The sequence below is a fragment of the Planococcus citri genome, chromosome 4 (genome assembly GCF_950023065.1).
Source record: "Planococcus citri chromosome 4, ihPlaCitr1.1, whole genome shotgun sequence".
Taxonomy (NCBI): Eukaryota; Metazoa; Arthropoda; class Insecta; order Hemiptera; family Pseudococcidae; genus Planococcus; species Planococcus citri.
The window spans coordinates 59,768,558-59,796,466 of NC_088680.1; the positions used below are offsets into that span (position 1 = coordinate 59,768,558).

Below are 27,909 nucleotides of genomic sequence, written 5' to 3' on the forward strand. Positions count from 1 at the left end.
AAATGGCGATTTCACCCTTACTGAGGAGGGGGCGAAGTTGTCAATTTCATGAAAATTGTTTTAAAAAATGAAAATCGGCAATTTAAAACGTGAACTCGATTCACGGTAGACTCAAAAATATTTTGACCAAAGTTGCACACTGCAACTTGTCTGTTACCCCCGCAAAAGGTCATTAATCTTTGTCAATCTACGTTTTTCGGCTGTATCGCCGAAATGAATGGTCGGAGGGAAAAAAAGTGATTGAACTAAAATTATTCTACGTCAAATTTCCTATAAGGATGGCTAGTTCAGTTGAAATATATTTTTCGATTTTTGGTGAAGTTTTGAAAATCAAATTTAGGCCAAAAATGAGAAAAAAAAATCAAAATTTTACCAAATTGAGCTATAAAGCTGAAATTTTGGGACATTCCTTTTTTTCGACATGCCAAATCGATTGGAAACAATTTCAAACCGTTTTAAGCAGTTCTGGAGCCTCCAGAACATTTTTGAAACTTGAAATTTTCACAAAATTTCATCAAATGAAGTTGGAATGCGGAAATTCACGCTGCAATGCAATTTAAACACGCTATCAAGTCAACTGCTGGTGGGTCAGCGACTTTTTGAAAATTCTTGAAGCCTCCAGTAGATTTTTAATACTTGAAATTTCCACAAAATTTCATTAAAAACAGTTAGAATGCTAAAATATATTCTGTAAACTAATTTCAATACGCTAAGGAGTCGACTGTAAGCACATTTCGAGTCGTTTCGGGGCATCCAGCGACTTTTTGGAAATTACTGGAGCCCCCAGCAGATATTTCAATGCTCGAAATTTCCAAAAAAATTTACAAACAGAGTTGGGACACCAAAATTGACGGTGTACTCCAATCTGTTTTTCAGAAAATGCCACAAAATCTATTCCTTTTTATGAAATTTTGCAGAAATTACACGTTTCAAAAATTTACTGGAGGCTCCCGTAATTTATAAAAACTCGCTGAAGGCTCCAAAACGACTTGAAATCTACTTGCAGTCGACTCCCTAGCATATTGAATGCTGATAGGAAATTTAGCGTAGAACAATTTTTGTTTGAACATTGTTCCTCTCGGACCCTTCATTTTGGCGATACAGCCGAAAAACCTGTATCGGCAAAGGTTAATGACCTCTTGCGGGGATAGCCGGCAAGTTGGGGGGTGCAACTTTTGATGGGTTGTTTTAGAGACCAATCTGAACAAATAATGTGAAATTCAGCTTGCCCCCAATTTTTTCGAGGTTCGACTAAAAATTTTGCTAAAATGACTGGGCTAATTTCCCTCGTTTACGTTATATTTTTGTGCGTAGGTAACTTCTGAATTTTTTAGGTAAGTAGATTGTGAGGTATGGTGACATATCACCTGTGTACCCCATGTACATTATTCTACGGCGACGTAAAATATCAAAAAAATACAAATCTGAAAATTACATGAAATTATTGAACAAATTATGTATATGTACCTATATAAAAATTGAACTGAAATTCTGCAAAAATAACATGAAATACCTACTCACTATTTTTAAAAAGTGTATAAGATCTAAATGACATTTTTCTGAAAATTACCAAAAAGTTTGATGAAAGTTTTGTTAAATTTTGTAACGTTAAAAAATGACCATAAATTAATGAAACGTCTACGGATAGAGCCAGAGGACCTCATCGAAAAATAAAAGTTATGTTCAAAATGCAACGAAACAATTACCAAATTACCAATTTAAACTACCTACCGCAATATCGTTCAAAAACGATTCATAAGGTATATTTGTTTGTACTGCTCAAAAAGAGTCAATCTATAACAAACGAATCAGGTAATACATTTTATTGGAAGATTAATACAATTTCAACAACCATTTATGTACAACTGTTGAATATAATTATATATGTATTAGTTATTAGGTAAAAATGAATAAAAATAAGTAGGTACCTATCACTAAAATAAGAACACATTAGGTATGTCTATTTACCATTGCAGTACAAGCAAACCATTTTTTAACTCTTTCATCGTAGACAAGTAAGAACTCAAAAACATAAAAAAACACAAAGAAAACACGAATATGAATCTGCACACATTCAGATACTAATTATTGAAATCTAACTGCAATTACGTGATATGTTTATGTGATAGGCAAGGCCGTGTTTCTGGTGATATTTCTTTCCGCATAAGGCGCATTCAAAACGAGGACCCTCCTCATGTAAACGTTCATGCCTTGTCTTATCCCGTTGGTGTTTGAATAGCTTGTCGCATATGCGGCATTTGAATTTTTTTTCTATACTATGCATCCTTTGATGTGAAACAAGTTGGCCTTTTAAAGGAAATCTTGTGCCACAGGTTTGGCAACGAAACGGTTTTTGACCAGAATGTACTCGCAGGTGGTTAATGATAGAACTTTTATGGTTGAACATTTTCCCACAAACAGCACATTCGAAACAAGCGACCTCCGTATGCATATATCGTTCGTGCTTTAATTTATTATCATCGTGCTTGAATCGTGCGCCACAAATTCCGCATTTGTAGGGTTTCATTTCAGTATGAGTTGCTCGATGTCTAATGAGGTGGTATTTTCTAGCAAATGGTTTCTTACACATTCGACACACGAATGGCTTCGAAATATGTTTTCGCTGATGTCTCGTCCAACAAGATTTATAGGAATATGTTTCATCACAAATGTCACAACAGTATGGAGGTGAATCCTGCATCAATACTCCTCGTACCTGGAGGAAACAAAATTTTGAATTAATTTTGTGGTTATTATTTTGCAAGTTACAAGTGCCTACTGTTCTTTTAAATGATTGTGTGTATAGCCTAAATGAGGAGAAATAAAATTTACCTACCTACCTATTTTTAAAAATAAAAGATTCAAAGGTATGCGCTGCCCCTATGTTGGCAAAATTGATACCGTAACTGTAACATTTATGCTCGGTAATTTTAGTTTTTATTTTTAAATAAAAAATAAAATTCGTTTCGCGAATTCTAAATATCGCTGGTTATATTTTTAATGAAATTTTGTTCTTTTCGTAAAATCGCGTAAACTGTTGGCTGTTAAATTATCGTCGTATATTTGTTGTTTTCGTTATGTATATAAGTTCGTCGAGTTAATATTGATTTAATCGTCGAGTTGTAAAGTCATCGAGCTTTTTGCTCAGTTATTTGTTCGTTAGGTTCGTTAGATCTTAGGATCAACGACCGTTAAAAATAAATATTATTTTTATTTTGAATTGTCATGTTTTGTCAGTCGAATTGTTTGATTATTTTCAATATTCGTGAGTCTGATTTATCGATCTAGATCGATTTATCGTACATGGTAGCGTAGAGCGTAGTTCGTGAAAGCTCTGTTTCGCAATTCGACGTCCTGTGTGGAATTTTCTGGCTTGTGTAGCTTCAGCGTATTGGTTCGTGTAGTGTTCGACGAAGTAAATGTCGACAGTCCTGTCCTATTTGCGGTCAGGAAAATCGGTCAACGTAGACGACGACGATAGTAGTTCAGATAAGCGTAAATCGAGCGCTGAGTTTCGTGGTTTTTCTGAAAAGGAAAAACCAGAACAAAGTATACCGAAGTCGAAAGGTAAAAGTAAAGTAACGTTACAGCACGTATCTGAGTCATCCGGCGATTCGGAAGCTGGTCCAAGTTCAGCAGGTTTTGGTGATTCGACATCCGACGATCCGACGATCCCTGTTGACTCCGTTCCTCCTCCGTCTAATCCACCATCCGGTCCTCCACCTCCTCCACCTCCTGGTCCATCCGACGACGAGTCCGAAGGTAGTGAAAGTAGCGACGACGAGTCCGACGACGTAGCTGTAGAATCCGATTCGAGTAGTTCGTCGAGTGAAAATATGTTCGGTGCCGGTGATAATCGCGTAATGGAGTCGATGGTCTTTCGCGGTACGGGTTTCGTCTCCTGGAAGAGAAAAATAAAGGTCATTTTGTCGGCCAAAGGACTTCAAACCGCGATTCTCCAAGTAAATTCGTTATCGCCGCGTAAAAAAGCGAAAGCTTTAGAAATTTTAATTAGGCACGTAGCTGAGAACGTTTTCCGACTGGTCAAGGAGACAGAGGATCCGTACGTATTCTGGACGGAGCTCAACTCCTTGTACCAGGCGGAAAACCAAGCAGCAATTATCGACTGTTGAACTCGTATTTCGAAGATTGTCATCGATATGTACAAAGGTTCGAAGGAGTTCCTAGAGGCATTTTATACGCTAGTCAACGATATGGAGAGTCTGGACGTGAAATTGACTCCATCTGAAGTCTATACGTATTTGATCAATGCGTTAGGCAATTCGCCTAAGTACGAGTCAGTGCGTATGACTGCTCGAGGACTAGTTCACGTCACAGCTGGAGACCCAAATCCGAAAGTAATTTCGTCGTTGCTTTTGAGTTTGGAAGATGCCTCGAAGAACTCCTCGGCTTCGAAAGGTTCGACAAGTACCGGTTCAGCGATGGCCGCATCCGATCAATCCGGTAATAAAAATAATCGTAATCGTAATCGTAATAAGTCGCGTAATCGTAGTTCGAACTCGTCCGGTAATTCGTCGAACGGTAACGGTGATCGTAGCGGTAGTAGTGGCTTTGTTCAAGCCAAGGATCGTACCTGTTATAAGTGTCACAAACGTGGCCATATGGCCAAGTCTTGTCGATCCGCCGGAGGGAATTATAGAAACGATACCAACCCTCGGGGAAGTATCGTTTGCTATCGTTGCAATCTGACTGGGCATATTGGTCGAAACTGCCCACAGAACGGTGATTCGTCGCGTAATAATGGTGGTAACGGTTCGTCGAGTGGTACATCGGGTACGTCTGGTCCGTCTGGTTCGTCCGGTTCGTCAGGTCCTCGTCCGTCGATCGCGTTAGGTCTTTTTCCGTCGACATCTGGAAAAAAAGAAAATTTCTCGTTAGATGAAGGTCGTAGTCGTAATATCGTAGATGAATTCGTTAAAAATAGTGTCGGTCGTAGTAGTTTCGGTGACAGTGTTGCGATTTCTAATTTCGGAAATTCGCGTAACGTAAATATCTGGTCAAACCATTTTTTAGGTGACTCGACTGCTTTGAATCTCGGTGAAGAAAATGCATACGTCGAGACAAACGACGACGACGGCGTCGATTTTATCACGTTTGTCGTCGATAGTGGTGCGACGTCGCATTTTCTGAAACATCGTGGAGTCTTGCACGATGAGAGGAAAATAAACGAAAGTTTACAATCCGCTCATTGTGAAGTCTCTTTGATCAAAGAAGGAGTAGGTCGATTGAGAGTTCTAGCCGATGACGGAAACGTCTATTGGTTGAACGAGGTATATTACGTACCTAGTCTTTCTTTTAGTCTTCTGTCCGTATCGAAAATCGTAGCGAATGGTTATCGTTTCTTCTTCGATGAAGATCCTCGTTTGGTCGATCCTGCGGGAAATTTAGTGTCAAAATTAGTACTTAATGATAATGGATTGTATACGATTCAATTTATGATAAATATACCTCCTATTTTGTACTCCTGTTCCAATTATTCATCTGCGTTAATTTCTGACGATAGTAGTGACTCGACAAATGTAGGTAATACTTCGACGACGATAGGTAATGATTCTAGAGTTGTAGTTTCGAATGTTTCTAGTGTAGGTATAGGAAATACCAGTACGTGCAGTGACAGTGATGTAAATCTGAAAAATAAAAAGAAAGTAAATAGGTTAAAAGGTGAAGGTGACATCTGGCATCGTAGGTTGGCTCATACGAGCAAAACGGTACTAGATAAGATTCCTGAGTTATGTGGATGTGATTGCCCACCTTTCAATCAGTGTCAAATTTGCTGTAAAGCAAAACAAAAGAAACATACCTACGATTCGAGTAGGTATAGGTATCCGAATCCACTCGATCTCGTTCATATAGACGTAATGGGTCCTATTACTGAAGGACTAGAGGGTGAGCGATATTTGATTGGCTTCGTAGATGACTGTACGAGATGGGGAGTAACGTTCGGAATGAGAAGTAAAGCCGAAGTAGGTACCTACCTAAAAAAATATGTCAATATTAGTGAAACGTTATGGAGTACGAAAGTGAAGCGTATCAGGTGCGATAACGCTAGCGAGTTTATTGGAGGTACCTTTAAAGAGTTTGTTGACGAAAAGGGCATATCTATGCAGAACAGTGAGCCGTATGAAAAGCAGCATAACGGTACCGTCAAGCGTTTCTTCCAAACCATCCAAGAAAAAATGCGAGCTCTGCTGTACGAAGGAGGTTTAACGAATAAATTCTGGCTTTACGCTGCATACACGGCAAACTACGTGTACAATCGTTTACCGCATTCTGCCTTGAACGATCTGTCACCGTACGAGCTGTGGAATCGCCGAAAGCCGGATTTATCGAGAGTGAGATTGTTTGGAAGCGTTGCACGAGTTCTAGTACCGCCTGAAAAGAGAAAGAAAACTGATGAGAAGTCGATCGATATGGTTTTACTCGGTTTTACAGAGACAGGTTATGTATTGTACGATGTTTTATGAAATAAATTTACGAATTCGAGTTGCGTAGAAGTAGACGAAACGCGTAAAATACACGATGTTATTAACGATCATCTGTTAAAAACATCGGTATCAGTGAGTGTAAGCGATGTGAATATCGTACCTACGGTTACACCGGTAGGTAACGCTGATTCAGCTCCTGGTTGCTCCAATTGGATAAACCCAGATGAGCTGACTGAAGCCGAACGTAGCGGTGATAACTTGGTAGATCGTAGTTTGATCGATACATCTTCAGATGAATGTAGCGACGATTTTGCTTGCTTTGCACTCGCTGGGGTCGATGACCTTACGTATGAAGAAGCGTTAAACGGTCCTGAATCGAAATTTTGGCGTGTAGCGATAGATGAAGAGTTAAAGGCGATGGAGATCAAGGACGTTTGGTATTCAGCATCTGAAAAAAGTGTAAATAAAGAGAATTACTCGAAAGTAGACAGTAAGTGGGTTCTAAAGAAAAAAATCAACTCGAATGGTGGGGTGAAATTTAAGGCTAGATTGGTGTTGCGTGGTTTCAAAGACAACCATTTTTATGAGTTGGATGAAATATACGCTCCAACACCTAATCAACCGATAATACGCTCGATGCTCAATCTAGCTATGGTCAACAAGTGGCAGTTGAGACAGCTAGATGTGAGTACTGCATTTCTCAATGGAGATATAAATCGAGGTATTATGTTCAACCCACCGAAAGGGACTAATGAAGAGAAAGGTATCGTATATATTCTCAAACGTTCGTTATACGGGTTAAAAACAAGTCCCAAATCGTGGAACGTAAAATTGAACGAGTACTTACTTTCGCTCGGTTTCGTAAGGAGTAAAGTCGATCCTTGTGTGTATTTCGACGCTGAAAATCCTCTTCGTTGCGTTTTTGTCGTTTACGTGGACGATTTTCTAATTACAGGTTGCGATGATCGTCTAATTGAGTGGTTGGTCAAGCGATTGAATGAGCGTTTTGGAATCAGAGACCTGGAACAATGCAAGAAGTTCATTGGAATGGAAATTAATCGTAGTAAAGAAAAGTTAGAAATACATCAAAATTCATATATCGAGCAGTTAGTTAATGATTACGGGCTATCTAATTCGAATAGTATCTCAACTCCAATCGAACCGGGCTTGAAGATTACTAATCTCAAGCTCGATAAAAGTTATGAAACCAAAGTGCGTGGTCTCTTAGGAAGTTTAAGTTACATAGCAAGGGGAACACGTCCCGATATCGCTTTTGCTGTAAACTTTCTAAGCAGATACCAGCACTTGGCAAACAAGGAGCTATTCGAATATAGTAAGCGTATTCTCAGGTATTTGCGTAGTACGTTGAACGTGAAACTTACCTACGTAATACCTGAAGTCGTTGATAAATACTCTGTAAGAGTATACGTAGATTCGGACTTCGCTGGTGATTGTTTAGACAGAAAATCAACGTCTGGAATTTTCGTGTTACATTATGGCAACGTTATTGACTGGGTAGTCAAGAAACAAAATTGTGTTAGTCTTTCGTCGTGTGAAGCGGAGTATGTTGCGTTAAGTACGTCTGGAAAGGAAGTCTTGGCTTGGCGAAATCTGTTTGTCGAATTAGAAGTTCGTATTGACACCGTACCGGTGTATTGCGATTCTAATGCAGCGATTGCCGTTGCGAATACGGTCGAATCGAAACGTACCAGACATACAGATGTCTGTTATCATCATATACGCGATTTAGTCACGAAACAGATAATATACTTGCAAAAGATATCTTTGGCAGATCAACTTGCCGATATTTTGACCAAAGCCACTACACGTACCGTATTCGATAGACTCTGTGAGTCATTATTTAACACTTAAATTAAGTTTTCGAGTCGATTTTTATGTAATTTAAGTATAATTAAACTGAAATTTTGCTGTAAAAATATTTTGTTTTAAAGTGTTTACAAACACCGGTATTGATAAGAAGCAACAAGTTTTACGTTTATTTTAGTGGTACGCGTGTTAGGTAAAATATTTTTATGGTGGGGTGTTGGCAAAATTGATACCGTAACCGTAACATTTATGCTCGGTAATTTTAGTTTTTATTTTTAAATAAAAAATAAAATTCGTTTCGCGAATTCTAAATATCGCTGGTTATATTTTTAATGAAATTTTGTTCTTTTCGTAAAATCGCGTAAACTGTTGGCTGTTAAATTATCGTCGTATATTTGTTGTTTTCGTTATGTATATAAGTTCGTCGCGTTAATATTGATTTAATTGTCGAGTTGTAAAGTCATCGAGCTTTTTGCTCAGTTATTTGTTCGTTAGGTTCGTTAGATCTTAGGATCAACGACCGTTAAAAATAAATATTATTTTTATTTTGAATTGTCATGTTTTGTCAGTCGAATTGTTTGATTATTTTCAATATTCGTGAGTCTGATTTATCGATCTAGATTGATTTATCGTACACCCTAGGCAGTTGGAAATTTGCCGCCCCCCACAAGACTTTTTGGCAGAATGTTGGCAATTTCGGGGGGGGGGATGATGGGAGGAAATTTTTTTCAAAAAGCGAAACTTCAACAATCGTAGTAAAAGGAGGAGCCTTTTAGAATTTCTGACAAAAAAGCGAAGCTTTTGACAATTTTCTGAAAAAAATCAGATTATTTAGTTTTTTTTGAAAAAAAATCACAATTTATAACCATTTTGATAAAACTCAAAAAATTTTGTCAATTTTTGAAGTGCAAAAATTTTTTGATAATGTGTATTAAAAATAAAAAAAACCACACACAAACAAACGTGATTTTTCGAGAATTATTGGTAATTTGGAGTCAAAAAGCAAGACTGAAAACTTTAGCAGAAATCAGCTCAACTTATAAAAAGTAATCAAATGCAAAACAAATTCCCGCAATTTCTGAAGATGTGCGCGACTTCTTGGAATTTTTCACAAAAAAATCGACACTTTTCAGCCATTTCACTTAAAAACAAAAATTTTTTCATTTCTGAAAAAGAAAAGCGTTGACAAATTTTTGCAAAAAGGAGTGCTTTTTGGCCCAATTTCTGGCAAAACAGTGAAACTTTTTTAAAATTTTTGAAAAAAAGGTAAACATTTCTATGTTGTGACATTTTTAACAAAAAGAGCCAAAAAAGTGAGAATTTTTGATAATTTCAGCAGAAAACTGTAAATAATTGTTGTCTTTAGCATTTCTTACGATTAACGAATCGTATACACAGCCACCCGCTATCTCGCAAGCGTGAGATAGTTGGAGGCGAGTGTAGGAATGCGGATGCCATCTATATGCGTACGCAGTACGCACTTACGCAGCACCCCTTTCGAGTGCAGCGACCGCTAATCGCTACTGGTTTCTCTATGCATTTTAAGAGTACGTTTATACTGTGTAATAGAGTAGATGCGTATATGTGTAGTTATCCTTACGTGTATCGTTTTGTACTGTATTGTGTTGTGACCATTTAAAACCTTAATAAAGAGCTCTCGCTCCCTGTGGTGTTCTTTTTATTTCACGTATATAATTTCGCGTTTGCGTTCTTAAAAGTCCGCATGGTGGAGGCGCCGGGTATCCTCCGGTAATTAATTACGCGATTTTAAATACGTTTCGCGTCGTCTAAAATACGTTCGTTGCAATTTTTTGTGTGTGTTCGAGTGTATATAAAATCACGTCTGTGTGAAACAGGTGATTTGCGAGCGAATTCCAAGGAAACCTATTCGATTCCATTGGAAATAAGTATTGATTCGTGAACCAAGTGATCCACGAAGTCTGTCGAAACCTGCTTGATTTCATCAGCGATTTTAGAGACGCAAACCAGGTGATTTGCGAGGTACCAGGAAACCCTTTTGATTTCATTGGACCTAGGTAAGCAATTACTTGATAAATTGCTATTGTGTCAGATAGGACAGTTTTACCTATCTGAAAAATGAAGTAGTTTGGCATTGTTAAAATGCACAATGGGTCAGTACCTACATAGTAGCGTTTTCGTACATGTTAAGTAGGTACCAACCAGTTTGCATTTATAATTGCCAAATTACGACTTTGCCAGATAGGACAACCTACCTGTGAGATAGGGAAAAATAGGCATTGTGAGGTTGTATTTCTACATGATGCGTGTATACGTACATGATAGAAAGCCAGCCTATTTTAGTAACCAATGTTGCATCATCTTAGATGACGTTTTCTGTACACGTACAAAATGTACAGAAACGTCACCCTCGGATGCAACATGGTTATCTCTTTTTCAAGCTGGTAATTAAAACCTACCGACTTGAGAAAGGGGAGCGTAGTTTTAGCCAGCGTGAAGCCATGTGAGTGAATAGACGCCGCATCCGCTGGATGAGTGGTGCGTCTATCCTTGTCGCAGCATTCCTTGCCTTTATTGCTCGGCACACATATGTTCGCACTTGAGTCAGTGATGTTACGGACTGCCGCAGTTTAAAGAAACTGTAGCAAAAGGTACCGTGCATTTAAAAAGAGGGTTCTCTATATGCAAACGCATCTAATACGTTTTCTTACGTGTTTATTTTTCTTATGCGTGTGCGTATAGTTTTTAAATACTGGCTAAAACGAACACAACAGGTCTGTGTTATTTTAGTTTGGAAATAAACAGACAGATCGTGTTACTCATACGCTTTAAAACTCTAATAGGTGTATGGCTGTTTGATACTGAGAATTCATAGAGCATTACTTAGCGAGATGCGCATAGCTCGTAATGTGGGAAATCAGGCAAGGAATTTCCAAAGTTATCAGGCTTGAACTTGAATGGTAGACGTACCATCCTTCAAGCAGGGCCCAGACTACTCTCAGGGTGAAATTGCATGCTGTGCGTTCCGGTGCAGGGAAACCCCGAGATACCAACTGAGGTTGGGATCGTTTACAAGTGCTGTCGTGTGTTCCTTCAGCATGAGTAAACTTTCGTCACACAAGTCTATGAATCAATCAACAGCGTAACACTGAGCAAGTAGTATTGCATTTGTATGCGTTCTGCAATGCAATACGAAAGTTCGTTAACCGGTATAGCTTTTCTCAGCTGCTAGGATGCATGATAGGTAAATGCTGTGCGTTCCGGTTTACCTATTCCCATCTGATCTACAATTTTTGATGTTTGTTAACACCTTGTAGATAGTAGCTGAGATGGATACCAGAGCTTCGCGAGGCCGAGGCGGGAGACCTCGAAAAGAACCCCCAGGACCACAATCGATCACTCTTCCTGCTGGATTGGATCCAGCTCTATTTTGGCAAGCCATTCAAGGCTTGGCAGGTCAGGCCCCTCAAGGAACTCCTGAGGCTGTACCAACAGCCCCGAATTCCGAGGCCGGACCTCCCCCAGCACCTTCAGCGACTCCTCAAGACGATTCTGGTATGAATACACGTATTTCTCCCCATTTGAGAGATTGTACCATCAAAACTGATTATAAGCTCACTTCTGATACTCGGTTCGAGCTGTGGCTAGATTTGTTCCGTTCTGAGCTCAGATATTTTAGTCTTCTTGATGTTGTGGATCCAACTGAAAGACCTCGACGTATTTTTTCTCAGACTGAGGCAAATCAGAGAAAAGCTGAAGTGCGTCATATCTTAGTCAATCGACTAGATTATGACCACCACTCTCTCATGATCTCGTGTGAAGACCCCACTGAGGCTTTGGAATTAATTAAATCCCATCGTTTTGCGGAACTCAATATTGGAAGTCCCGCGCTCCGAACTCGGATAATGGCATTTAAATTCCAACCTCGAAAGGGCCCGTTCACGACGTATTTTGCTACGTTGCAGCAGTACATACGAGAATATGATAGAGTTGCGCTTTTCCCAATGCCTGAGCATGAAAAATGTGAAATTCTTCTGAATAACGTCGCCAAGGCTTTCCCACAAAATCAGGTAGACACAGTTGCTCTTTCTAGGAATGTGAGCAAAAATTTCTTAGAACTGAAACAGGTAATCCTGCAGCTCGAAGCGAGAAGAAATGAGCGTAATCAGTCGACCCAAATGACCTTTCCCAAAGAGACTTCGAATAACACAGGATCCATTGCAGGCAACGTTTTAAGTACTGTACCCCGAACGAAGAAAAACAAGGACAAATTTAGGCAGCAGCCGGTCTGTTTTCGATGTGGTGCGCCGGGACACACAATACGAGGGTGTCTTGTCAAAGAAAACTCGAAGATTAAATTTTGCGAATCTAGTAAAACTTTAGTGTTCGATCATACGACTGCTACGTGTCCCTTATCTTCTGTCGCTGTAGCCAACAAGGATCCAAAGAGTGTTCCACGGAAGATTATCTTCAAAAATACTAAGAAAGGTCAGGGTCATAAACATGGTAAAAGTCGTGTATCTCGTACCGGGATCGAGAAGGGGCCCTCCAACCAATAACCTTGAATTTCATTCAATGTTTCAGAGTTGGAGTGTGGAGGGCACTGTTGTTGCCTTCATGGTTGCTTCAGGCATCCAGTGGGCGAAGCGACCTCGCCTGGAGTAAATGCCGTACAACCAGTTGCAGATGTCTTGGAATCCAGTCAAATGGAACTGGATGAAGACAAATGTAAGTCATATATTACGTTTATTGCTGACTCTGGCGCATCTGAACATATTGTACATCAGGTGAATGTACTGCAAGATGTCGTCCAGGTGTCATCTCCTCGTACCCTAGTGAGTGCGAATAAACATTCGTCTTCTGACTTACATATTTCTACTGAAGGCAACATTAGTGTGAGGTCGGTTGTGGATAACAAACCTGGTTTTTATCTAAATCTGACTCGAGTGATGTTCAGTGCTGACGTCTCTGAGAATTTACTTTCTCTCAGACGATTTACCGACCTGAACTGGCAAGTATTACTTGATAAATCTTGCATTAAAATATTCAATCAGGATGCATCGGTGATAATCGAAGGCTCTTACGATCCCCCAAACTGGATCGTTAAGTTCGAATTAGTTGATTACGGTGCCAGTGCTTTGACCCTTCTTCATAAGTTTCCTGAGATGGCTAACCCCCTACCAAAGGAACTGAAAAGGGCAGCATCAGATTCTGTGGATTCAGTGAGAGATGACCCTGGTGAGGTCACCATGTCTGCGATATCAGACTCACTAGCAATTCCACAGATGCGAAAGCCTGGAATTTTGACTCGTTCTGCTCAATCCTTGCTAGGCTTCCTATGGCACTGTAAGCTAGGTCATCCTTCTCTATCCTATCTACAGAAAATGGCACGTACCATACCTGAGCTGAAGAATGTAGTTTTTGATGATTCTATCTTAGACTGTGAAGCATGTATTGTATCGAAAAGTACCAGACCATCTTTTGGTTTGACTTTTCCAGTGGCCAGTCGACCATTGTTTCGGGTACACTCTGATATTATGGGGCCTATCTCCCCTCAGAGTTTCCCGACACATTTTAGATACATTACAGTCTTCATAGATGACTACTCTCGGATGGTATGGTCGTATCCGTTGCGAGCTCGTTCAGACCTTCCAAACCTTTTCGAACAGTTTTTGTGCAATGCGCACAACCTGTTGGGGGAGGAAGTAAAGGTTTGTTGGCTTCGCTGCGATGGTGCCAAAGAGTATGTAGAAGGTAGGATGAAGCAACTTAGCAATCAACTAGGCTTTGATTACGAAAAGTCACCTCCGATGACACCAGAGTTGAATGGCAAATCAGAACGGCTGAATAGGACACTTCAGGAGAAAGTGCGCAGCATGATGTTTGACTCCGGACTTCCTTTGAAGTTTTGGGACTTAGCTGTAATTGCAGCTACTCATATGTTGAATCGCACTTGTCATAAGGGCATCAACTTTGAACTTCCTGTGAGAAAGTTCAATCCCAAAACCGAAGTCAAACTAGATAAAATTATCCCTTTTGGGTGCGTAGCTTATCCTTTAGATCATTATAAGAAAAGGAAGCTCGATCCAAATGTGGTTGTGCACCCTCTAACAAAGGATGCAAAACGTTTCTTCATGGTTGGCTATGTCTTTGGTGGCTACAAGCTGCTTGACTCCTATTATGGTTCCATTGTAGAAACCCATGATGTAAGGTTCAATGAAAAGTTGACCTACAGGGATGTCAAAGCGTCGCTTGGTAGTCTAAGAGCAATGTCAGACAGTGATGTTGACCTTGAATTAGACACCTGGTTTCTCACCTTTGATGAGAAACAAGCCAAAGACACCCACCTGGAAACGGGGGAGGAAACTAAGATTTCTGAACCAGAAAAACCACAGACTGCTGACAAAGGGATCAGTAGTACGGAGAAACCTGTTGTCGAATCTGAGGATCCGGCTGTGGGGGAGCGTAATAAAAATACCACAGCCTGTTCCGAAGACACAACAGATGAAGATGGTGGCGCTTCTGCTCAACCCTTGGAACCTCCTAAAACTTCATCTATGAAAGCTGAAAAGGTCAAAGAGCTTCATGCTCAATTGTTGGCAATCTCTGATCGATCCAAGCTAATGTGTAAAGAGCCTGAGGATGAACTGGATGGTTCACTGGTTCATTTACTATTAGCGGATTTCAACAATGACCCAGCTACATATGAAGATGCTATCTCCTGTGAAGATAGCAAACTCTGGAAGAAAGCCATCAAAGATGAACTTGATTCCATGAGTGAAAATGAAGTTTGGGATTTGATTCCAAAGTCCGAATTTGAGAACCTACGTGATGACAAAGGCAAGAAGCCAAAGATTATCACTAGTAAATGGGTTTTCAAAAGGAAAGTTGAAGCAGATGGCAGCCTACGTCATAAAGCCCGTCTGGTCATCAGAGGCTTTCAAGATCGTAACGAGTATGGTATTAGAGAAGTCTATTCACCAGTAACGAGTCTTCCTAACATACGAGCTATTTTGGCATTGGTCAATAAGTATGGTTTGTACTTGAACCAACTGGATGTCAAAACTGCCTTCTTACATGGAGTGTTAAATACTCCAGTGTACATGGAAGTTCCGAAGGGTCTTTTATCAGATCACTTACGCTCACAGTTTGTCTGTAAACTCAAGAAATCACTCTACGGACTTCGAGTAAGCCCTAAGCAGTGGTTTGAGAAGTTTACGCAAATTGCTAAAGCGTTGGGTCTGGAAAATTCCGTGATTGAACCATGTATCTATGTAAAGAGGGTAGGCAATGACTTTGTGTTTTTAACACTGTATGTTGATGACATGTTACTGGCTAGTACTAAGGAATCTCTCCTTTCTGAAGTGATTCAAGGTCTTCTTAAGTACGTGAAAGTCACGAACTTAGGAGAACCTAAAAAGTACTTAGGACTCACCATAACTCGCGATCGTAAAAACAAGACCATGATGATCGATCAATCAGATTACACTCAAAAGGTTCTTAAGAGGTTTGGCATGCAAGATTGCAAAGGCCACTCTACTCCTATGGTGACTAAGTCCCAACAGAAACGGGAGTGCTCTCAAATGGAAGAGAAGAAATTGAGTGATAGTCTGACATCCTTGACAAAATATCCTTTTATGGAACTGATTGGGTCGTTGTGATATCTTACAGATGGAACACGACCTGATATCTCCTATGCTGTACATGAACTCAGTAAAGTCATGCAATCTGCCACAGATTATGATTGGCTTCGAGCCAAACGTGTTCTCCGATATTTGAAGAGCACACCTAATCTGGGCTTGACTTACCGAGGTACAGGAGATCAGTTTGATATCTTCGCTGATGCGAGTTTTAAGGATTGTCAGGATGGAAGATCGACATCAGGAGCTCTGACCTTGCTTTTCAAAGACCTTATCAGTTGGTCTAGTAAAAAGCAGGGTCGTTCAGCTGGCTCAACCTGCGAAGCAGAGTATATAGCAGCAAATGAAGCTGTTAAAGCCATGCTGAACTTAAATGGTACAATACAACAGTCGTTAGGTCATCCTATCTTTCCTGCAGTCTTATACTGTGACAATGAATCAGCCATCAGATGTACTGAAGTTGTAGGAAATCCCAAACTTAAGCACATTATTTGCCATGAGGAACACATCATCAGAGAATATGTTCAAAATGGGCAAGTAGTGATCAAATATGTTCCATCAGAAGCTCAGCTTGCTGACATTCTGACGAAACCACAACCAACCGAGCTTTTCACCAAAAATCGTGATGAATTGCTAGATTTGATCACTAAATAATTCCTCTGTGTTTTTCAGTGCTTGGTGATACTGAAACGAAGGAGGAAGTGACTGGCTGATCCAACGTCAATTAAATTCTCATTCATTGTCTTTTCTTTTAGATAAGTTTGTGAAAATGTGAGATGACAATAAATGATCTTCTGATTATTTTATTGTTCTCATTTATTACCACTACCCTTAGCTCCTGTGAAGCTATCCATTGCAGATACCTTGTGTCTGTGTATGGGGGAGTGTTGGCTTTAGCATTTCTTACGATTAACGAATCGTATACACAGCCACCCGCTATCTCGCAAGCGTGAGATAGTTGGAGGCGAGTGTAGGAATGCGGATGCCGACTATATGCGTACGCAGTACGCACTTACGCAGCACCCCTTTCGAGTGCAGCGACCGCTAATCGCTACTGGTTTCTCTATGCATTTTAAGAGTACGTTTATACTGTGTAATAGAGTAGATGCGTATATGTGTAGTTATCCTTACGTGTATCGTTTTGTACTGTATTGTGTTGTGACCATTTAAAACCTTAATAAAGAGCTCTCGCTCCCTGTGGTGTTCTTTTTATTTCACGTATATAATTTCGCGTTTGCGTTCTTAAAAGTCCGCAATAATGGTACCTACAATCTACATACCTATTGGCGAAAAAATACGTTTTTTCACAATTTTTGTGAAAAAAGCGAAACTTTTGGACAATTTGGGAAGAAATTAGTCTTTTTGGAATTTTCTGCAAAAAACGGCAATCTTCGGCCTTTTTTTTTTTACAAAAGCGTAATTTTCTGTCAATTTTTGAAAAAAGTGGAGTTTTTGAAAATTGTTGTCAAAAAACAAAAATATCGACAATTTTAGCAAAATACAAATTTTCTGCATTTTTCAGCAATGCTCCCAAAAAGCGAGAATTTTTGTGAATCTTCTGACAAAAAGCAAGAATTTGACAATTCAACCTTAAAGCAGGCCTTCCTGGTAATTGGGACAAAAATTATACTTCTTCCCAAATTTTTGGTCAAACAAGCGAAACTGCTGGAAAACTTTGAGGAAAAATTGGGCTGTTTTGGAATTTTCTGAAAAAAAGCAATCTTTTGCGATTTTACTAAAAAGCATAAATTTTTGACAATATTTGAGATTGACCAAAAAAGCGAAACTCCCGAGACAATTTTTTGGAAAAAAGTTAAATTTTTTTGAAGTCTTTTGCAAACGAAAATGTTTAACCATTTTTCTAAAAAGCAAAAAATTTGTCAATTTTTGAACAAGCGAGAATTTTTGACGATTTTTGTCACAAGGTCATACTTGACAATTCAAGAAAATGCGGGACGAGTAATTTTACGAAAACAATGGTGTGGCTTTTTAGTAGCAAAAAAGCAAAAACTTGTATAAAAAACAAAGTTTTGAAAATTTTGGGTAATTTTTTGCGGAAAAACTGACAAGATAATTATTAGTAAAAAACGAGGTTTTCAGCAATTTTCACAAAAGGCGAGATTTTTCACTATATTTGACCGAAGTCGAGAAATTGACAACTTCAGCAAAAGACTGGCTGATAGAAGGCAGTGCAGCCAGTTGTGAAAAAATAAAACATCGTACCTATGCTTGCGCAAATTGCATCGTTAGTCAAAGGTATGACTTATGTAGATGTACTAACCTTTTTTGGAACACTGTCCGAGGTTTGTATCGTGGTAGATACGCTATGGAGTTCCTTTTTCTTTTTCACACAGCGAGTAATCCGTCCTTCAACTCTATTTTCTCGCGGTTTTGAATACCCAGCTGAAGAAAAGGTCTGCTCATTGCGCTAAAATGATCAAAAATGAATGTTGTGCTGAAAATTTAATTGCCCTAAGGCAGAAAGCTAATTGAAAGCATACCAATTATTCTTACCTGGCACACATTTAGCTCATCATTACAGTTTGATAGTTGGGTTGTCACTTGCACTTCTTCCATCCGATGTGTTTGCCCAACGTGTGCTTTATCGAATTGTTCATTATTTGAATTGGCAGAGGAAGCACTCCTATGTCTGTGGAAAAAAATTGAAAAGCTATAATGTAATTTATTAAAATGTTTCAATATAAAAATACATATTAGTTATCGCTTACAACTGATAGTTAATTTGAGGATTGACAGAAATGTCACTGACAACCCCGTTGTCGTCGACTACTACGTTGAAGAACACATAATCGGTCGGTTTCGTCGGATCAGAAAAACAGCTCCGTAAATCTTCTGAGGTGGGATCTAGTAAACAATTTCGTGAAATTTTTAAAATGAAGTAATCTATAATACAACATAGGTATGAAATCCTGTAGGTCAAGTTTCTTATGTGTACATTTTTTTGAAACAAAATCATTTTATTTACCCTGCACAAAGAACTTACTTACCATCTTCAAAACGTTTTTGATATTGAACTTCTGCGTTGCAGCTACCGTCATCCTCCAATTTTTGTGGGGAGCTACGAGCGTTCAAATTTGGAAATTGACCATCTTCATCGATATGTTCCTCATGCGCTTCTGAGAAATAAAAATACAAATTAGGTACATTGTTGTAACCTTGTTCCTTCTTTTGAGAAATAAGGGAATCTTTACAAATTTTTCCCCCACCCCTCTGTTTTGAAAATCTATGAATAGGTGAGCATTCGGTATGTAGGTAATTAAGAGATGGTGAGAGATAACATTCCACCAATCATATGCATCTATTTCACGTTGCCAACCTATATTTTTAATGAATAACTTTCTTAATAGGGGTACTCAATATTTCTGGACACCCTGTACGTACTACGTACCTACATCTTTCTAAGTAGGTAAGTACCTAGCAAATAAATGCTACAATTTTCCTGCGAAATCAGCTGGCTAAGTAAATGTTTGACAACATAGTGGGTCAATCTTCAACACTTTTTGTTTAATTTGAAATAATTGTGCAATAAATAGGGGCGAATCAACCTTGAACGAACCATCGTATGGAGTTGAAACGTAAGAATCAGGTTTGGCGAAGAAACGGTTTCTTACCAGAATGCACTTGTAGGTGATCAACGATAGAACTTTTATAATTAAACATTTTGCCGCAAATATCGCACTCGAAATAAGTGACTTCGGCGTGCATACGTCGTTGGTGCCTTAATTTATCGTAATCGTACTTAAATCTTGAGTCACAAATGTCGCATTTGTAGGGTCTTGTTTTAGTATGAGTTGCTTGATGTCTAACGAGGTCGTATTTTCTAGCAAACCGTTTGTCACATTTTTGGCAGTGAAACAGCTTCAAATGACGTTGCTGGTGTCTTGTCCAACACCATTTTTTGGAAAACGTTTTATCGCAAATATTGCAACAGTATGCAGGTGAATCTGGATTCAATGCTCCTCGCACCTGCAGGAAAAAAAAGATGGAATTAATTTTGTGATTGTTATCATTTTGCAAGTTGTAAAGCACGTTCTTTTGAATGACTGTGCAGCCTGTATGAGAAAAAATATTTCCTAGCTGTTCAAAAAGTAAAAAATCAGAGCCCTGTACATATTGAACAACTACCTATTAACATATGTACTTCTACACGGGTCATTCCACGTAAATTCAACCAAAAAGTGGTAAGAATGGTCGGCAATTTTTTTGAAAATTTACCTAACACTATACTATCCACATTGACCATCTCTATCAGTTGTCCCCCCAAAAGTAAGGACTTCGATGGCGTCTAACTAAACGAGATTTCACGTAACACTTTGCATAATTTAATGATGTCCGGATACATCTTTAAACTACCAAAAAGATCACTATTTAATTCATCATCAGATGAATAAATAGGTAGGTATATTAATTAAAATTAAATAAATTTCACACATGAGGTGTTAACAAATAAAAACTTATTACTAGGATGACGAAGAACCATCTTACCTGCAGGAAATGGAACTAAGTGGAGAAATGGCCGTAGAATACCCCTATGTACAATTATTGTCTGTGATCATCACTTGACCACATACCAGAGGCTTTGTCGGCATTTCTCCCTATTTAAATAGTAAGCTCATGGCCGCGATCTCGGCTAAAGACCTAACCGTCATCATAATTAATGACATATTTCGCTTATCTGCCACTTGTAAAATAACACAATACCAAACTTTTCAGTTTAAGGGGTTCATAAAATAATCATCCCCTAAAGCGATGGATGCAGTATGCACTATATCAAGTAGATAAAAATAACACTCATGGCAAAAAATTGGAATTCGTTTATTTTTTGAATTTTGATTTTTTTGTGATGAGTTTATTTCATCGAGTGAGAGAATTTTTTCAACTTTTTCAAAGGATTCCTGAAAATAGAGGTTCAAAGGGATCAACTTTGCCAGTCAAAACTTTTTCTCGTCTTTTAATTTTAAATCAAAAAATCACATTTTTTTCCCCGCAAACTTTCATTTTTTTAAAATCTACTTTACAAATGCCATTGCAATTTTTAAATATGTTGTTCAGCATGAGAAGTTGTCCATACCTAATATATTTTTTTCAGAATTTTTGAGAGTCAGAACGACATGAAAACTACGTTTTGAAACTTTTCGAGCTAATTTTTTTGGTAGGTATCGCGGTTATCGAGTACTCCACTGCTGAAATGGATGATATTTCAAGTTCACTAAAAACTTTGACACCCCCTAGCAGCATTTAAGGAAGAGCTAGAGGGATGTGATTTGCGCCATTGGTCATCCATTCAAAAGATCATTCCACGGAAAAAATTTCAAAAAAATCGCCGACCCCGCCTCACTTCTTGGTCGAATTGACGTGGAATGACTCTATTGGCAAAAAAATACAATTTTTACCAATTTTTGTGAAAAAAACAAAATTTTTGGACGATTTGGGGAAAAAATGAAAGTTTTTGGAATTTTCTAAAAAAAACCGCAATCTTTGACCATTTTTTTACAAAAGCGAAAATTTTTGGCAATTTTTGAAAATTGTTGTCAAAAAACATACCGATACCTATTGACAACTTTAGCAAAACGCAAATTTTCAGCATTTTTCAGCAATTTTTTTTGAAGCTTTTTGCAAACGAAAAATTTCAACCATTTTTCTAAAAAGCAAAAATTTTTGTCATTTTTTGAACAAGCGAGAATTTCTGACGATTTTTGGCACGAGGCCATACAGCTACTTGACAATTTAACAAAACGCGGGACTTTTTGGGCATTATTGGCAAAATAGTGATACTTTTGACAATTTCTGTCAAACAAAGAAACATTTTGAGTAATTTTTCGAAAACAAAGGTGTGAATTTTTAGTAGCAGAAAAGCAAAAATTTGTATGAAAAAAACAAAGTTTTGAAAATGGTGACTAGAAAAGAAGACTTTTTGGTAAATTATTGATTGAAAAAAACGATACCTATTTCGTCGCGATTTATGTTAGAAAAGCGAGAATTTTTTTGCAATTTTCGGTTTTGATGAAAAAAAAAAAAAAAAAGTGACTTGAGGGTAATTTTTGGCAACAAAGCAATTTTCTATTTTAGGGTTTGGTCGGGGGGCCCGCATAAGGATCACATGCACCCCCCTGCCGATTCTTCGGGACAACTTTTTTCTTAAAGGGGAAGTCCTAAGGAACATTTCTGGCCCTTGTCCTCAAAAAAAAAAGTGGCCCTACTCACAAAATGGCGGCCATTTTGATTGACAGGTCAGCCGAAATCGCAGGTTTTGCGTTCCAACATAGGACTTCCACGGGATTATTTAAACCGTACAAAGGTAGATCGAAAGAGCAGGCAAAAATTCATCACCTGTCAAAATTTCAAGTGCTAAAGTGCCTTTTTCAATTTTTGGTGAATTTTCAAAAATCAAATTTTGGCCAAAATGTGAGAAAAAAATCAAAATTTTACCAAATTGACCTAGAAATCTGAAATTTGAGATATGTCCTATTTTCGACCTGCCAAATCAATTGGAAACTGTTTCAAACCGTTTTGAGCAGTTCTGGAGCCTCCAGCAGATTTTTGAAACTCGAAATCCTCTCAAAATTTCATCAAATATGGAGTTGGAAAGCCGAAATTCATTCTGCAAACTACAGTAGACTTCCGATTATCCGACCTCCGATTATCCGAACGGCCGTATTATCCGAACGAAAAAAAATTCTCCCTATTATCCGTTTTTTCTGATTATCCGAACAAAATCCGTATTATCCGGACAAACATACACAAATTATTTACAAGTACATAGTCAACAATTTTTGTAATCTTTGTTTTTGGTTTGTTTTTCTCCATTTTGTGAAGAAATAAAATTTATAAAAAATTAAAAAAATACACCATTATCATAAAAAAAACAGTCATTTTCTGCCAAAATTCAACCAAAAAAATATTAATCCATATTATCCGGATTTTCGATTATCCGGACAACCTAATTCCCCAATTAGTTCGGATAATCGGAAGTCTACTGTAATTTCAATTTTGCTATGAAGTCGACTGCAGGTGATTTTCAAGTCGTTTTGGAGCTTCCAGCAATGTTTTGAAAATTACTGGAGCCTCCAGCAGATTTTTGAAACTTGAAATTCTCACAAAATTTCATCACATGGAGTTGGAAAGCCGAATTTTCAAAAAATTGCTGGAGGCTCCAACACGACTTGAAAATTACCTGCAGTCGACTTCACAGCGTATTAAAATTAGTTTTGTAAGGAGCAGATATGCCTTGACTGCCTTGGGTGATGCAGGTAACCCTCTTCACCTGAGGTAGTCCCTACTGTACCCATTCCCCAGAGAAGAAGGAAAACTAGTTCCATAAGAGGGGAAATGTGGTAACTTCTGACGATCGATGGTATGACCATGGATCGTCTTCGCGGTAAAATCACTTGCATGTAGTATCTCGAGCCCGCTACGTGTCTGTCATTCGGTAAACATTGTACTTATGGCTGGCGAGCCACTATTTGAGTTATTAGTAGTGTCCACTCAAAGATGGTTAAAGTAATTTTATATTAACTCGCGATCCCGTTATGTCATTGTGTTCGCGGGGTACCACAGTGCATTTATCCTGGATTCCGGACATGGGTAAGTGTATCTCGTTTAAAGTGTAATTTTCTACCGTGTCCCCTAAACAGGCCTTAGTATTAGGAGAGCCTAAAGGAGTAGGGTGAAGTGTACAGTGTTTTGAGATACTTGTGCCTCCTTTGCTCATCCTTGATGAATACAACGTCAAGTATATCCTTGGGTATACTGACTAATTCAAAAGGGATGTTAAGTCTTATGACTTATTGTCAGTCTTCGACTCGTAATCTACTCATCAACCATTTGTGATGAAGACTAGGCTTAAGACCCCTTGTCTAGCAACCTCACTTTGTACCCAGTATGCATATACTTTGTTTGGCTTACATTGCAGGGATATTTGTGTAAATATATTATTTAAACAAATTGTCTCATATCTGTTTTTATTCACGTAAAAATGGACACATTATGTGATAATGTCATTAGATGATTCGTGTTACTAAGTGTACACTGAGCTAGCTGGTTAACAGAGAAATGTTCACTCTCTAGGGAATATTTCTACCTTCACCCCAATAGATATATTTCAATAATAACCACCACACTTAATATTTCCCAATCACCTTTTAACAGTTTGTAAAATGAATTTTGGCTTTCCAACTCCATGTGATGAAATTTTGTGAGAATTTCGAGTTTCAAAAATCTGCTGGAGGCTCCAGTAATTTTCAAAAAATCGCTGGAGGCTCCAAAACGACTTGAAAATCACCTGCAGTCGACTTCATAGCGTATTGAAATTAGTTTGCAGAATGAATTTCGGCTTTCCAACTCCATTTGATGAAATTTTGAGAGGATTTCGAGTTTCAAAAATCTGCTGGAGGCTCCACAACTGCTCAAAACGGTTTGAAACAGTTTCCAATCGATTTGGCAGGTCGAAAATAGGACATATTTCAAATTTCAGATTTCTAGGTCAATTTGGTAAAATTTTGATTTTTTTCTCACATTTTGGCCATGACAGGTGATGAATTTTTGCCTGCTCTTTCGATCTACCTTTGTACAGTTTAAAAAATTCCGTGGAAGTCCTATGTTGGAACGCAAAACCTGCGATTTCGGCTGACCTGTCAATCAAAATGGCCGCCATTTTGTGAGTAGGGCCACTTTTTTTTGAGGACAAGGGCTAGAAATGTTCCTTAGGACTTCCCCTTTAAGAAAAAAGTTGTCCCAAAGAATCGGCAGGGGGGTGCATGAGATCCTTATGCGGGCCTCCCGACTAGTTACTTTAAACGAAAAAACTGACCAGACAAATTTTTAGTAAAAAAGAGACTTTCGGCAAATTTTACAAAAGGCGAGATTTTTTACTAAATTTGACCGAAATAGAGACTTTGACAACTTCAGCCAAAGACAGACTGATAGGAAGCAGTGCAGCCAGTTGTGAAAAAATGAAACATCGTACCTATTGCGCAAATTTCATCGTTACTCAAAGGTATGTACTTAGATGTACGAGTACTAACCTTTTTTGGAAATTGAGCTATATAATAATATTGGTGTCGTTCTCATATGAATCAAACACCCCGAACACGAATATGAAGTCAAATTTTATGCTATCCTCATCCACACCCCTCAGGTGCCTCTGCCCCCAACTAAATTTTTACTGTACTGAAAGTTGAGCTATTTTCATAATATTAGTGTCGTTTTCATATGAATCAAACACCCCGAACACGATAAGACGTCCAAGTTAGCTCTACCTTCATCCACACCCCTCCAGTGCCTCTGCCTCTGCCCTCACTTCAATTTATACTATTTTAAAAGTTTTGATATTTTCATAATGTTGGTGTCGTTTCCATATGAATCGTCAAACCCTCCGAACACGAATATGACATCCAATTTTACGCTACCCTCGTTCACACCCCTACAGTACCTCTGCCCCCACTTAAACAATAAATTTTTTAGCAAACTCCGATCAATCCTCGACCAATAATTACTTCAAATCAAATCAATTACTATTAAAGGTATGTTTCGCAAAAGTTGAAAACTCAACGACATCGCAAGGGTCAAACTTAAACATTCTCGAGGAGCTGGCTGTAGTCTGGAAGGGGATAGATTCGGGTAGATCTAAATTGGACTTCATATTCATGTTAGAGGAGTTTGATTTACATGAAAACGACCCCAATGTTATTATATAGCTTCAATTTTTAATATAATAGTAAAAATTTAGGTGGGGGCAGAGGCACTGGAGGGGTGTGGATGAAGGTAGAGCTAAATTGGACGTCTTATCGTGTTCGGGGTGTTTGATTCATATGAAAACGACACCTCGTTTACCAAAAACAATCATTTACACCAGAATTCATTTTTACCCCCTCTGTTAGTTTTTTCAATTTTTGACCACGACCCACCAAAAAAATTTTTTTGAAAAAAATATATGTTTTTTGGGGGTCGAAAACACATTTAAAAATCCTATTCCCATTTTTATGCAGAATCATGATCGTTGCTAAATCGGGCAAACAAAGCTAAAAAACGTCATTTTGGGAGGCAAATATGGTGGGAGGGGGGTGAAAATTTTTGTGGGGATACCTCCTATGGATGTTCACAACATACCAAAAAATTGAAAAAATCGGTTCACATGGGACTGAGAAAAAAATTTCTATTGAAATTTCATAAAAGGGGGGTTTCTCAAAAAAAGGGGGGTCTGGGGGTCTGAAACTTTCGTGACGGAAAGTGCTCAAGGGTACCCACCTTCCATGCAAATATCAACCCAGAAGCTCTCGGGGGGGGGGCTGTGATTTGCGCCATTTGTCATCCCTTCCCTTCAGGAGGTCTTTCCACAAGAAAAATTTCAAAAAAGTCGCCGACCATCCCCCCTTACCACTTCTTGGTTGAGTTGACGAGGAATAACTCTGCTGGCAAAAAAACAATTTTTTCCAATTTTTGTAAAAAAAACGACATTTTTGGACAATTTGGGGAAAAAATGAACGTTTTTGGAATTTTCTGCAAAAACCGCCATTTTTTACAAAAGCGAAAATTGTTGTCAATTTTTGAAAAAGGTGGAGTTCTTGAAAATTGTTGTCAAAAAACAAGATATTGACAATTTTAGCAAAACGCAAATTTTCAGCATTCTTCAGCAATGTTCTCAAAAAGCGAGAATTTTTGGAAATTTTCTGGAAAAAAGCAAGAATTTGACAATTCAACCTAAAAGCAGATCATTCTGGTAAATTATTAGCACCACAAAATAAGTTATACTTCTTGCCAATTTCTGTCAAACAAGTGAGACTTTTGGAAAACTTTTGGGGAAAATTGGCCCGTTTTGGAATTTTCTGAAAAAAAGCAATCTTTTGCCATTTTTCTAAAAAACACGAATTTCTGACAATATTTGGGAAAGCGAGAATGTTTCACAATTTTTGGCCAAAAAACTAAGAAGTGAAACTTCCGAGACAATTTTTGGTAAGAAGTAAATTTTTTTTAAGCTTTTCGCAATACGAAAAATTTCAATAATTTTTCTAAAAAGCAAAAATTTTTTCAATTTTTGAACAAACGAGAAATTTTGACGATTTTTGGCACAAGGCCATACCTACTTGACAATTTAACAAAATGTGGGACTTTTTGGGCATTATTGGAAAAATAATGATACTTTTGGCAATTCCTGTCAAACAAAGAAACATTTTGAGTGATTTTTCGAAAACAAAGGTGTGACTTTTTAGTAACAAAAAAGCAAAGATTGTATATAAATACAGAGTTTTGAAAATTAGTAAAAAAACGAGACTATTACTTATGTACTTAGATGTACTAACCTTTTTTGGAACACTGTCCGAGGTTTTTATCGTGGTAGCTACGCTAGGGAGTTCTTTTTTCTTTTTCACATCGCGAGTAATCCGTCCCTCACCTAGGGAAGGCATACAACCTTCTTCAGAACTATGATCGTCATCGCTCGATATTTCTAGGGGTGACATACTTGAATCTGTCGAGTAACCATGTTCGGAAATCTTTTCGACGGATCCTACGAGCGCAACTGAAAAACAGAAATAGGAAGACTTACGTTTAAGCATAAGGGTGAGCTCGGAGTTGGTATTGAACTACAAGTATGTATTACACACATCACGTGCATGGACAATGGGGCTCTTAACAACATTTTGCATACGAGTACGGGCTGACTAATGACTATTACAATGATAAGAATATGATATCTACTCTTCTAGGTATACCTGAACCTAAGGTAGAGTGGAGTAATTGCAAAATTGTGACCTTATGCAAAAAAATATCAATTTTCTGGTTGTGTCAACTAGGGGGTGTCGAAGCAACAACCTTTAACCACATACTCACCTGATCACAACTCGCAGGGTTCAACTTGTCGATTCGTAGCAAACATTTTTATCAAAGCATGTTGAAACTGTTGTTCTATGAGCGTATTTTACGCATAAAAACGAAATCGATTTAAAATTCATAAAATATTTGACTAGAAAATACTCATTAAAAACTCGACTCGTAATTTT

General features: G+C 38.3%; 1 protein-coding gene across 1 annotated transcript; it reads right to left on the minus strand.

Annotated features, from left to right (window-relative positions):
• Positions 1 to 1,593: 1,593 nt before the first annotated feature.
• On the minus strand, positions 1,594 to 27,904 carry LOC135842234 (zinc finger protein 773-like). Its single transcript, XM_065359586.1, has 8 exons — positions 27,740 to 27,904; positions 27,211 to 27,428; positions 19,525 to 19,879; positions 18,901 to 19,029; positions 18,622 to 18,757; positions 18,407 to 18,542; positions 18,174 to 18,320; positions 1,594 to 2,716 (listed from the first exon to the last, which is right to left on the minus strand). The coding sequence occupies exons 2-8, from the start codon at positions 27,367 to 27,369 to the stop codon at positions 2,096 to 2,098; spliced, it is 1,683 nt and encodes a 560-aa protein (XP_065215658.1). The 5' UTR covers positions 27,370 to 27,428; positions 27,740 to 27,904; the 3' UTR covers positions 1,594 to 2,095.
• Positions 27,905 to 27,909: the final 5 nt, after the last annotated feature.